The sequence below is a fragment of the Pristis pectinata genome, chromosome 5 (assembly GCF_009764475.1).
Source record: "Pristis pectinata isolate sPriPec2 chromosome 5, sPriPec2.1.pri, whole genome shotgun sequence".
In the NCBI taxonomy this organism is placed as follows: Eukaryota; Metazoa; Chordata; class Chondrichthyes; order Rhinopristiformes; family Pristidae; genus Pristis; species Pristis pectinata.
In genome coordinates this window covers 75,977,759-75,992,007 of record NC_067409.1, presented here as the reverse complement: position 1 = coordinate 75,992,007, position 14,249 = coordinate 75,977,759, and the positions used below count along the sequence as shown (strand labels likewise).

The window sequence follows — 14,249 nt, the reverse complement described above, 5'->3', positions numbered from 1 at the left end:
ATTGATATTTTGATAAATGTTGAGGTCATTAATCAGAAATTTATTCGTGTCAAATAACACATATTAAACAAGATTGCAACCATTCCCTTGTGCATAATCTTCATATTATTCCACTTAGTGGCAGTTATGTAACTATTAATTCTTGGCATTAATTTGGTAATTTAAATCTTTAAATTACTGGAATTAACTGTAATCCCTGCAAAAAAAAAGTGAGGTCTAATGTCAGTGTAAATGATTGCATATTGTCTTTTACCTTAACCGCTTGTTCCTTTTGGTAATGTCAGAATAACCTTTTAGATGGATAATTGCGCAAATTTAACATTTTTAGAATCCACCTTCTCTTCCTGTTTTCCTCCCCCCCAACTGAATTTTCCTTTGTAAGCATTAAAATAAAGATTTAATTTCAAATAGTAAATTTTCAAATGAAGAATTTTAATGTTCCTGAGCATACAGCATGATTTTAAATATGAATGCTTATTATTCAGACACGACACTGAGACTCTGTTTCATTGCATCCACCAAGTACAGTTGAGTTGCTGCTTTGTATTTCCTGTATTATGGATCAGCAGGTCAAGTGCCACATATCCAGACTACTCTGTTAAACAAAATGCTGTAATGTTTCAATGGTTTTAGCTGCTGATGCACGTCCTTTAGTATCTCAATGCAGAGATGCCATCAGACCCAAATGCTTTTAAATTCTGGACAAGTTAGTGATCCTTGCAGAGATCCATTCAGTTCAGTCTGGTAGTGCCCAGACAATATTCCTGAAGTATTTTGGCAATCTCTCAGATTGCAATTGAGATTAATCCATAAATATTCCCTCTTCTCTCCTCTTCCACCGGGTAGAAGATACAGGAGCCTGAGGGCACGTACCACCAGACTTAAGGACAGCTTCTACCACACTGTGATAAGACTATTGAACGGTTCCCTTATACAATGAGATGGACTATGACCTCACGATCTACCTTGTTGTGACCTTGCACCTTATTGCACTGCACTTTCTCTGTAGCTGTGACACTTTACTCTGTACTGTTATTGTTTTTACCTGTACTGCATCAATGCACTCTGTACTAACTCAATGTAACTGCACTGTGTAATGAATTGACCTGTACGATCGGTTTGCAAGACAAGTTTTTCACTGTACCTCGGTACAAGTGACAATAATAAAGCAATACCAATAATAGTGTATTCCTGGATGTTGACAGGTGCAAGCAAAAGCACAGTAGATATAGGATGTGCCAACTCTTTTGTCACCTTTTAGTTACCTGAAAGACCTTTTGTACATGTTGCTTACTACCATTCCTGTGAGAAGTAATTAGTATTCCTTCCCTGCAAGGAATTGTAAACATGATTCTTCAACATCTCAGCAAGCAGAGATAAGGTTCCACTGCCTTTCAAAGAATTTTCTTTCTCCTTCTGAAGTCCAATGTTTTGTTCTGATTAATGGAATATTCAGTGTTTTCATGCAGTTCATTGTAGAAGAGGGAGCAGTGTGTTGTTAGAAATGCTGTTTTTTCAAGTGAATCATTAAATTGAGGCTCAGTCTAGTAGAAGGGATGAAAATCCATGCATTATTTGGTTGATCATCCTGCCCAGTCCATTGTATATAATGTGATGTATCAATGGTTTAAAATCTACTAATTGTGAACTATTCTAAAATTATGAATAATGAATACCTTGGTTTCCATTGGAAAACACTTCGGATTATATGGTGTCCTTTGACATCTGGACATCTCAGATGCTTTACAGCCAAACTAAGAACTTTAAAGCATAGTCCTTATTCTAATGTTAGAAACTAATGTGTGGTTGTATAGCAATTAATAATTTCCACATTTTTGTTTTTGTCTTATACTTGCCACGGCAACGTCTGTTCATGTCATGGGATCTTTAATGCTACCTAAAGACTTATCATGAGGCCTTGATCCAATTCGTCTGAAAAATGGATCACTAGCAGTACTCTATTTTGATATCAATTTTGATTGAGTTTGATTCAGGACTTTGTTTCAAATAACCCTGTTTACAAATTGGTGCTCAATTAAACAATGTATCTAACTCTTGTTAAGAGTAATAAACACTTAAAAAGCAAGTCTTTGCTGTATGTCAGATCTCGGCAAGGTTCTCCCTGGGATTTGTTATGGGTTTGATTTTAAGTTTTTGGTTAATATAAATGAGAGTTGATTAACAGATTCAAAGCAAAGTATGGGAACAAACAGGTCCTTAGGTTGGCAGCCTTTGACCAAGGTTGCTGTGTGGATCAATACTTTGGACCCTCAAAGATTCAAAGTATATATCAATGATTTAGCTGAGGGACCAAAATGTAATAATTCTATATTTGAGTATGACATGAAACTAAGTGGGAATGTGAGTAATGATGAGGATACAAAGAGGCTTCAAGAGGACATGGACTAGGTAAGTAGATGAACCAGAAAAACAAATTGAGTATTTTTAATGAGAGATTGCTCAATGTCAATGGTCAAAGGGACTTGGGTGTCCTTGTACATAAATCATTGGAAACTAACATGCGGGTGCAGCAGGCAGGTAATATGTTGGTATTTATTGTGAGAGGATTTGAATACAAAATGTATCATACTACATAGTCTTGGTGAGACCCCACATCTAGAGTATGTGTGCAGTTTTGCTCTCCTTGCTGAAAAAGGGCATTCTTGCCATAGAGGAAGTGCAGCAAACATTCACCAGACTGGCTCCTCAGTTGCTGGATTTGTTGTATGAAGGCACACTCAGTAGGCTTGAAATTGGTTTCTGGGTACAAAGTTATTAAAGGACTGAATAAGTTGGATGCAGGTAAGTTATTCCTCTTGGCTGAGGAGTCTTTAAATGGGGATCACAATCTCAAAATAAGAGGTGTTGGCTTTTTAGGACTGAGATTTTCTTCACTCAGGTTGGTGAATCTTTAGAATTCACTGCTGTAGTGGAGGCTCAAGAATTGTTTGAATTCCAAACAGGGATAGATGGATTCTCAATATTTAAGAAATTATGGGATTTGGGGATAGGGAAATGGCTTAATATAGAAAATTAACCATGGTGTTAAAGTGGAGCAGGCTTGGAACCCAGTAGCTACTACTATTTCTTGTGATCTTATGGTATTTGAGTGTGTTCATTTACGCTGGTTGTATCCTGTGAATTCGTATACCTTTTCTGTCTATCCCTTCATGGGCCCACTCTTTCCAACCTTGTGTTCACAAGGGTACTCTGCCCTCACAACCACATAGTAGTTCATTTGCCTGCCCTCTAATCAACCTTTTCCTTATGGGATATGGTACTTTTTCTCTAATAATCCTAGTTGAGAAGCATGGTTTTCATCCAATCTTAACCCCACTACCATTTATCAAGCTCTGTATCCAGTTCCACCCATTATTCTTACTCAACGTATTGGTTTTGGATTGGACTTACTGCTGTAAACTGTAGGAACTCCCACGTTATTGGAACCAACAGTAAAAACAGCTGTTGAGGCAGCAAAATTGATGCTGTGATTGTGTTTCAATGGTTTACTTTTGAACCCAGGGGATAGATGGTATTTGGATTTGCATTGCATTTGACTGGTTACACTACTGTGATCCCTTTGCAAGGCAATTTGATATTTCACTTGTTCTACAGGGACAACCATCTCCCAGTTGGGTTCTATTTGATAAATTGTGCTATGTTATTAAAGAACAAGCCTTGCCTGGTTACTTAATATTACTGAATAGTTTAATTACAGTGAGCATCAAATGCCTTTTGGCAGATTGGTGTGGTAGCTGGGAGGTATAGCTCCTTCTGCTCATTAATAATTTTCTCTATGGGCATGACTGTGAACTGTCTGTTACCATCTTTCTTCTGGGGCATCCACCATGTGCACCAGTCAAAGCAAAATCTGCATCTGTCCATATCAGTAACTTGAGAAAGTTGGAAGTTAATGGGAGATTGGATTTAAACTTTTGTCCTTGAAGTACCATTAGTAAGTACTGCGTACCGCACATGTTGGGCATTCCTGTTCTCACCCACCAGTAAATTGTCACTTAAACCGTCACACTTTGATTACAAACTCCAGATGTGATCAAAGAAACTCGTATGTTGGCTCTTTTAATTGTCTGGTCATTACTACTGAATGTGAGAGATATAATCCATTGGTATCTGATCCTCCTCCCCAGACTGAATCTATTACATTCACAGGAAGGGAAAAAGGCTCATCTACAAGTGCATGGCAACTCCCTCACCTGGTTACAGTTTGGCTCATTAAAGATCATTGACTTGAAATGTTAACTGTTTCTTGCACCACAGATGCTTCCTGCTGAACAATTTTAACTTTATTATTTCAGAGATCCCACATTTGTAGTATTTTCTTGTAAAATTTATAGTTACTTATGAAATTTCAATAAATTGTGGATTTACCAAGTTTCAATATTGAACTCTTAACTATTGTAGACATCTTTAACTCATTTAAGTGCGAGGCATCAGTAAAATTATGCTTCATGGTGGCTTCTGGTAAAACAATTGAAGTAATTTGTTCTATATTTTCAGCTTTTACTTAAGCTTTTGCTGAGAGATCACTATCATTGTTTGTGTCCTACATTTATCAGATGTTAGGTTGATGGCACTTTAAGTACTGGAAACAGCACTGCTTGTTTTTCATCTATCATGTTCTTCACTTTCTCTTGGTTTAATGACTGGTCTTTGAATTATCTGAAAACTACTGTATAAAGTCGTTGAAGATTGACTGAAGATTTATAATGGCATACAACTTGAGCCTATCCAATTTTGCATCAAAAATCTTGGTGTTGTTAATGTCCTTTCCTTTGGGATTACTGTTTTCAACCGTGCAGTATCTACCAGTAACCCTTTTCATAACAGTTCTACTTCTCAATCTCTACAAATTGTTTACAATCTGTGCTAGTATAATGAGCTTGATGTGTTCTATCTTTTGACAGGTTATGAAAATAATTGTAGCAATGGTATAATATCCAATAAAGGTCACCAATCCAGTAGTCACAATAAGCATCCAACCTTGTGTTTAAATACTCCAGAACTAAACAGTATAAATACTGCAAGATCTCAGCAATCAAACAGTTGTAACAGAGACAAGTAAGTGTTTTAGTTTAATTTTAGTTCTGTTTTTAAAGTGATTACTGAGCTGGAACTTCAGTTAACTTACTTGAACTTTTCCTTCAAACATTTTTCTCCCAGTTGTTTCATTACCGATCAAGCTTAATGTTCAAGAATAACTAGACCAATTCAAGGGCTGAATCAGTACATGCATTTCTTACATTACAGTAACACTGGTCAGCTTGTGAATTTAAATGCAAATGTAAAGAAGGTGTTGACCAGACTTGAGAATAGTGAACTGCAGTTTTTGCTAATCATTCCTTGTGCGATGTAAGATCATCAAGTCCACTGGTTCTGAGGGCAATCCCATCTGTCCAACCAACAAGGGGTAACTTGGAGCAGCCAATTAACTTGCCAATCGCCATGTTTTGGGGTGTGGGAAGAAACCAGAGCATCTTAAGGGAAATCAACAGGATCATGAGGAGAACATGCAAACTCCACACATACAGCACTGGGGGGTGGTCAGGAATGAACCTGGGTCATTGTTGTGGGCAGCAGCACTGCCTGCTGCTCTACTGTACCACCTGGTGAAACACACTATCAGACACCCGTGTTGACAAATAATATGACTCAAACAAAAAAAAGTTTCTTTGTTGGAAGTGGGGTTGTGTTCAACTTCTCATAATCTGCCATTGAACTATCAGACCTGGTGGGTGTTCCTGGCCTCTGGAGCACCTGAATAAGGAGCTTCTAATTGTAAACTAGTTGCTCCAGTAAATTTCAGATTGTAGTAATGCAAGTGGAGGTAAAGTAATTTGTCTGACAGCATTGAACAAGATGGTGGAGTGAGGGGAAAGTAATTGACTGACTGTGAAAATATGGTTTGGGCTCATTGTTTGCTATTTCTTCAAACTTATTAGACAGATTTCAAAAGACAGGGATGCATTTTAAAAAAAAAACACTTGTATATTCTGTTTCTTATTCTCCAGTAATGATATAGATATGGAGACTGAGCACTACACCAATGGGGTGGCAGAGACTTCATCAAATGGTTTCCTTAATGGCACTTCAAAACATGATCATGATATGGATGAAAATGATGCAGAGATGGGTATGAATATCTTCGTTTTACTGGGTAAAGATGGGCAGTGAGAAATTTGTACTGATAAAGGTCAAGATGGTTATATTTTTCTCCATTTTAAGATTAACTGATCTGTATAGATCTACCAGGTTCTGTTTTCTTGTTTCAATTTGCACTTTTGCTTTTTATAACATTAATGAGCTGGCTGAACATCAAAATGCTTCACTAAATATTTGTGTAAAGAAACAGTTTTTATTTTAAAAAAAGCTTTAAAATAGTGTTTGGTGCAATACTTTTTAATTTGTCAGGTTAAAAGTAGTTTAGTTGTAAGAAAAGATGCTCAATCTTAAAGCAAGTGCTTTTCCGGTGCTGCACATATAGCAAGGTAGTCTCCATTGTGCAAAAGCTTTTGGCACCTCACATTTACCTCAAGATAGATACCTGCAAATTATAAACTTCATTTGGTCTTCATAGCATCAACTGTTTGAGTTTGAAAAATCAATTTATAATTAATTGAATGCAAGTTATTTGGGATGGTCAATAAGTATGATTTTGGATGTTGCAATTAACACTTCAATTATCATTCATTTAAAGTTTTTCAAGGTTACTTGGAATCCCATTACCTTTCTGCTTGAATTACTAGTAACCATATTTAGTAGTATATTCATTTTCTGTTGAAAACTTATTAATGTATGTTAAGATTTTTCACATGAATAAGTTTTCCAGCAATCCGAATGAATAGTTTTAATGCTTACCACCTGTGGAGGTAAAAATCTAATGATTGAAATGTGAAGGGTAGGATTATATTACAGCAGTGCCACTTGTAGGTGTGGTAAGCCCCCTAGAAAAGACTGAGGAATTAATAACAAACAAAGCAATGGCAGATAAGCTAAATCAATACTTTGCAACAATTTTCACCCAGGAATCCCAAAGATTCCTGAGCTAGTTTCTCTATCCCAGAGGATTATGGAGGCTGGATAAATGGGGTTGTTTAAAAAGGGTGAATGTTTGAATGATCGGGGAATTGAGATCTCTGGTGAACTGTCACAGAAGAGATGAGGGCTGGGGCAGATCAGCCATGGTCATATTGAATGATGGGACAGGCTTAAGGGGCCTTTGTATCTTTTTTTGTATTCTTTAAATGGACTAAGGTTTAGTCTTCTGCATTTTGAGCAATTCATTCCAATTTGCACCTAAAGATTTCAGGTCAAATTTTAATTTGCGTTGGACTTTCAGCCAATAATCCTGAAGTGCGGAACCTACTCTAAATCTGCTACTTAGATTCTTGGCTACTTCTCAATTTTGTTAAAAATCTGACTACAGTCTTATCTTAATGGAAGAACATAGTTTGATTTTGTTTTCTCATGGATTTTCAACAGAAATAGACTTGACTATGTCACGACGCCAACTTTGTGGAGGCAGTCAGGCAGCGATTGAACGTATGATTCATTTTGGGCGGGAACTGCAAACAGTGAGTGAGCAGCTAAGAAGAGAATGCGGCAAAAATACAGCTAATAAAAAAATGCTTCAGGTACTAAAGTTGTGAGAATTTGTGCGTGGTGTGGAATTGATTTGCTTATTGGAAATAAAAATTAATTTCAGGAGAAGAAATGTTTATATTAGTTTGGCTCCATTGGTGGATCTGTCTCCTTGACCTCCAAAGATAGTGTGCTCAACCACATTCCAGGGTTGAGCGAGCGATCTAAGGCATCATGTTAATGGTGCAATTAAAGCACATCACTTTAACAAGAATGTAGCATCAATGGGAATGAGAACAAGATGCTGGAAATATTCAGAATGTCTGGCAGTATCTGTGGAGACAGAAGCAATGTTAATGTTTCAGAGACATGATTTCTCACCAAAACTGTTTGTTTACTACAAGCAAAGTGCTGGAAGTATTCAGCAGGTCAGGTAGCATTTATGGAAAGAGAAAGTTAATGTTGTCAGGTCGGAGACTCTTCATCAGAACTTGAAATGTTAAATGAAAACCTAAGTAACTGCAGATGCTGGAAATCTGAAATAAAAACAGAAAATGCTGGATATACTCAGCAGGTCAGGCAGCAACTGTGGAAAGAATGAAATGTTAACTCTATTTTCCACAGATGCTGTCTAACCAGTTGAGTATTTTCAGCACTTCGTTTTCAGATTTTAGCATCTGCTGTTACTTTGATTATCAGTTCTATTTCTTCCTGTTTTTACATCCTCTATCCCTTGCCCTAACCTTTGTGCAGGGGTCTTGAACACAGAATGCAAAGCTAAGTACATTTTTGTTACAGTTCCTAAAGATATAATTATCATGGCATTGAGTTTAATTGATTTTCTTATTTAGAAAGTGTAATTAAACATCTTTCATTTCACTGCTTTTTTGTTAGATGATTATTTTCTCCCCACATTGATTATATTTGTGATGTATCTTTGCCCCATTCAGGATGCATTTAGTTTGCTTGCTTATTCTGATCCATGGAACAGCCCAGTAGGATATCAGCTTGATGTGGTGCAGAGAGAACCTGTGTGCTCAGCATTAAATAGTGCTATATTAGGTGAGTATGTTGTCACTTTAAGTAGTTGGTCATCAAGACTAAAATCTAAGAATGTATTTTTAATCTGACTCTGATGCAGTGGGAGATTGCTGTTTAATTCAGAAACCTATATCCTCCAGGCCGTGATTAATCAAACTTTGGTTAGATATTCCCTCTGAAGGTTACTTCTGCACAAGAACTGTAATTCATAAAAGTTAATGGTACTAGACTTCAATAGACAAGCCTACCTTAACTGTTTAATACTAACACTTGATCAATTCCAGCAAGCTCCGTAGGCTTCAGACCTAGTGCTTCCTTGCCACAGACCCTTTTTCTGGCTTGTCTCTTTGTCCAGATGGTTAGCTTAAATCCATTTTCCAGTTCCCATTATAGCATTCAACTCTAACAAAAATAATATTCTCTGATATTCCACTTTTTTCTACTGAGCAGTGAAATTCTAAGTTTTTTGTTTTAGTTTTGAATGTTGTCTTCCTGCCTTGACTAACCAGGGGTTAGTCATACAGGCCCTCAGCCCACGGAGTCCATGTTGACCATGAAGCACCCACCCTTCACACATCCCATTTTTTTTTATTCTCCCCACATTCCCATCAACTTCCCCCCAGGATATATCATTCATATACACACTAGGAGTAACTGGAGGAAACCCATGTAGTCTTGGAGAACGTAAAACTTCACATAGACATCACCAGAGGTCAGTGGAGCTTTACTCACTGTGCCACTATTCAGCCTATTGAGTCGATACTGATTTACAGAGCAATCCCATTTCCTCTACTAATTTTCCCTGTAACCTGTTCTTCCCACATTCGCATCAGTACCACCACCCACCATTAGTAGGGGCAATTTTACATTGGACAGTTAACCTACTAACCTGCATATCATCGGTGTGTGGGAGGAAACCAGAGCACAGGGAAAACGTGCAAACTCCGCACAGACAGCACCAGAGGACAGGATTGAACGTGGGTGTCTGAAACTGAGGCAGCCGCTCTACCAGCTGCACCACTGTGTTGTCCAGCTGGAGGCTGATTCTTTGGACATGGAAGCAAATTCTTAAATCTTCAGTGTGCTGGATCTGTGAATCTCTTTGCATCTTCCTCTTCCATCTCTGCAACTCCTGACTGTCTCAAAAAGTGAGATGAATATTAAGGAAGGATACAGATATAGGAAGCACCCTTACTGGTTTTGTTTTTTAGCTGTTAACGTATCTGAAATGCAGTCACTGCAGGCCAGGCCCTATGCCTACTAAAGTTACCTGGCAGAAATGGCAACCTCCCTCTGAGATTCAAATCCCCACAAGGAATTGTAAGATCAGCGTAAGCTTCATTAACGCCCAGTCTCTTGTGATTGGTATAATGTGTTGGTAGGATCCTTTGTGGTTCATTTCAACCTTGGCCAAATTAACCTGTTCCATTTTTAAAAAAAAAATCTTAAATATATTGCTGTGGCAGAATACTACTTTTAAGGAACTTGCACGATTCTCCCAAATGTAATAGCAGTGATGTTAATAGCACATATGCAGTATGCTCTAACATCTGCAATACACATCTTGTATGTTTAAAGGTTTGACTAAATGTATCTTTTATTCCTTCCATAAATGTTTCAATGCAATATCTGAGAGATGACATTAATGTTAAACATTAGTAATTATCTTTCAAGGTATCTACAGTTTTATACTGTTGTCTACATACTAATATGGATTAAAAATAATGCTGGAAACACTCAGCAGTTCAGGCAACATATGTACAAGGAGAAATAAGTTAATACTTCACATTGTCAATCCTTTGTCAGTTCTTCAATTTGAAGAGTTAACTCTGTTTCTCCGTCCACAGATGCTGCCTGTCCTGCTGAGTGTAGCAATTGTTTTTTTTTTCAGATTTGACATCTGAGTTTTGATCAACAGTTGGCTTATTTGAAATCACTTGTCTTGAATTTGAAACTTTGACCCCTACTGCCATACTTGATATTTGAGTACCAAATCTCTTTAAAAATGTGTTCATGAATCAGTAAGCAGTCTGCTACATACTAGAGAGATTTATTTAAAGAACTTGAACAGGAAACAAAAAACATTTTTCCCCTGATAAGAGCAGGATAGTTATAAAGGTGCATACAATTAATCTCCTGCTTACAGCAGGAGGTTACCAAGTTTGACGGGGACTTATCTGACGATCACCATGATGACTTGATGTGGTATTGTAGTCCATAGTCTTAAAGAACACTAATGTGTCCTGGCTGACTTTTTTTGTCTAATGAACACTACATCCCTTTGGCTGCTAAGATGGTGGCACATAGTTATTTAGAAATGGTTGTCACATAATGTTTACAATTGGGACTTTTTGTATACATCATTACAATGCTGTTACACTTAACATTGTATGATCTGCAAATTAACTCTTGGTTACAAGTTCAGAGTCGATGAAAACTAATTTATTTTGTTTCTTTGCTATTACAGAGTCCCACAATCTGCCAAAGCAGCCCCCATTGGCTCTCGCTATTGGTCAGGCTTCAAAATGTCTAGAGTTGATGGCCCGTTTGGGTATTGGTTCATGTGCGTTTGCCACCATGGAAGAATATTTGCACTAGCTATGTGTTTGTACAGCTCAACCTAGAGCTACCTTAACATTTAGTGACCTTATTCAGCACCATGTCTGCTGAAGGGAAACTGACTTTTAATTTCCAGTGATCTTTTGGAGACAGATCCTACATGTCACTCTACTTCTGCTTCCTACTTTACAGCATGGTCCAGCTGTTTTCTAACTAATATGCACAGTTCATTGACATGTTTTTGCATTTTTTTATATCAATGTCTGGAGGAGTTGTAACAGTGTAGTATGTATATCTGTTTCAGTGGAACTTTACTGTGCTTCCTTTTTAATTCCTCAAACATGTCAAAATGTTTTCATCTTAACTGAGCTGGTTAAAGCTCTAGATGAAATAAAGGTCCATTCAGGACAATGTCACTCATTCATGAATATTTGGAATTGGCTAAAAATGTCAAGAAACTGCTTTAATTGAAGTGAGAATGTGTGAATAAAAGTATTTAGTTACAGATTAAAACCAAAAAAAACTAGGTTTTTTGTACTTTATTAAGATGTAACTTTTGTGATAAACCAAAATTTGCAAATTGCTGTTGTGTGAGTGGATCTTCAACAGTGAGCATGTCAAATGCAAAATGGATTAAAAAATTTTACATCAGTCTACATCAAAAATTACATGCTTGAGTAATCTGGTGGATCTTTTTAAGTATAATTGGATGGAAGGGAAATGAAGGCTTTCCCCTTGAGTATTGTAAATCTTCATTCCTCAGGAGCTGAAAGGCAGTGTCAACAATAGTGAATGGCTGACTGTAGTCTGCTGGTCTCATTTTTTTTCCCCCTCCAGGTTGTCTTTGTCTGTACATGCTCCCAATCTTCACTGTTTTCTTCATTTCCCCCAGAACATTGTTTAAATGCAGAGAAATCCATTCCACGCCCATCATTTTAACCATTGTAAAATAACAGTGTTAAGTACTTGTCAACACATTGTGTGGTAATGACTTTATTTATATTAAACCAAATACTTAGTCAAAATCTGCAATGTCTTAATTTAAACTTTGTACACTCTGCATTTTAAGCTTGAGTGAGTACTTTACTGCAATAAACAAATGTATGAACCATAATTAATCAGCTATTAAAGATTTAAATCTATTGAATTGAGTAGTGGTTCTTTGCTAGCCTTTGCATTATTTGCAAACAAAAATGGGCAAGTTTTTGAAACTGTTTACCATGATATGCATCTTCTAACTGATGTTTAAAAGTTCCATTCATTGCTTGATTCATACCCTTAATATAGTTAGGTTTACATTTAAGGGTAGATGCTAGCTTGATCTGATTCAGCATATTCCCTGCACCACTGCTTAGTAAACTGTACTCTCTGCAGCAAATTTAAAATAATGGACATGATTGTTCTTGAACACTTTAAGCCAACTTGTTTATATGGATATCATTTCAAGCTATGGTAATTGAGATCGAGTGAATAACTTGTGATGTCTGTAGTGACCCTGTACAGCTTTATATTTAATTTGAGGAAAATCCATTTAAATTACTTTTAACCTTGCTAATCGAGCATTAAATTTTGTTTCTTTGAGTAGAGAATTCTAATTGTAATATTGACCGATATTTGCTGATTGAGGATTTAAGCCATGCAGCTTGTGGGACCTTGTGTGTGCAATTGATGGTTGCCTGTTCCTATAATAGTGTCTACATTTCAAAATATTTAATTGCTTAATGAAGTGCTTTGGTAGGTCCAGAGACTGTGCGAAGTACCAATACAAGAGCAATATTGAAAACTGGTTTTAATGGCTTTTTGTTATTGTGCTTTGGCAAGATGGAAATAATTAGCATTAAATTTCAAGGGAAGATGTTCCAGACCGTAACTGGGCTCTTGTAAGGTTCAAGTGTCAAGAACTTTGTTTTGCAGCTCCCTTGCTGTGAAGTGTTTGCCATCTGCTTAAGTTTCCTATGTAATTGATATTTTAAAAACTGGGGAAAATGAAATGCGTCCTTCCTGCTGTAGCATTTCAAGAGATGTCACAACCTCAATACTTGAGGATCAGTATTCCAACATTATTTTTGGTTTATTGTGGGCAGGTCTCTGACAGAATTCTTGGTGCCATAGTTGCCTACTGAGGCACAATGGCACTTCTTCCTGGCCATGTAGTGATATTTTCTCTATCTAAGCAGATCTTCGATGCCTCAATTTTGTAGAACAACTCTAGTGCATGTGGATGCTTTATCTTGAATATTCAGTTATATTTTACAATATCAGTTTGGTTCAAAATTGCATTTAAGGTTCGAGCCCTAGTGTCAGCTGATTTCTTAGTATACTACTATTTAAATGAAAGTTTCATTAGATCCTTCTCTATTTTAGAAAAATCCTAAGACTATTTCAAGTAAAATTAAGTTTACTTGGTGAGCAATTCTTAGTCATAACTTTTTTAAAAAAGGGTAATGACCCCTATAACACAAGGAGACAATACAATCCATAGTCCATCTTTCAAAGAATTGTAATTATTCACTAACATCTTCTCTATACTTTTGCATGTTTCCTTTCCTAGTATATACAATTCCTTTTTAAAAAGTTGCTATTAGTTTGGTTGTATCAGTGTTGGCAACTTAATTAATAACAATCTGCATCTCTTCCTTCCAGCTACTGAATTAGCTGTAATTTGTTCTGGTTACTGATTCCCCTGCAGATGGAAGTATGCAACAGATCAGCCAACAACTGTGCAGAAACAGCACTTGTAGGTTGACAGACTTTCATTATAACCCATTTCTCTCTACCTAATCCCCTAGCAATGTTGAATCATTGTTAAACCACCAAGAGAATAATCTTAGCTTCTCCAGTCTCCTCTGTAACTGGAATTCTGTATCTCCTTACAGTGGCATGCAAAAGTTTGGGCACCCCTGGTCAAAATTTCTGTTACTGTGAATAGCTAAGTGAGAAAAAGATGACCCGATCTCCAAAAGGCATAAAGTTAAAGACACATTTCTTTAATATCTTAAGAAAGATTACTTTTTTATTTCCATCTTTTCCCTTTTTTGTTATTTTGAAAC

General features: G+C 36.8%; 1 protein-coding gene across 1 annotated transcript in view; it reads left to right on the top strand.

Moving 5' to 3' along the window:
• ranbp9 (RAN binding protein 9) overlaps positions 1 to 14,184 on the top strand; it is a 67,057-nt gene extending 52,873 nt beyond the window's left edge. Inside the window, exons 10-14 of the mRNA XM_052016429.1 lie at positions 4,926 to 5,079; positions 6,030 to 6,151; positions 7,501 to 7,652; positions 8,550 to 8,661; positions 11,108 to 14,184. Coding sequence (XP_051872389.1) covers positions 4,926 to 5,079; positions 6,030 to 6,151; positions 7,501 to 7,652; positions 8,550 to 8,661; positions 11,108 to 11,238 — 671 coding nt within the window. The 3' untranslated portion in view covers positions 11,239 to 14,184. The remainder of the gene's footprint in view (positions 1 to 4,925; positions 5,080 to 6,029; positions 6,152 to 7,500; positions 7,653 to 8,549; positions 8,662 to 11,107) is intronic.
• The last annotated feature ends 65 nt before the right edge of the window (positions 14,185 to 14,249 follow it).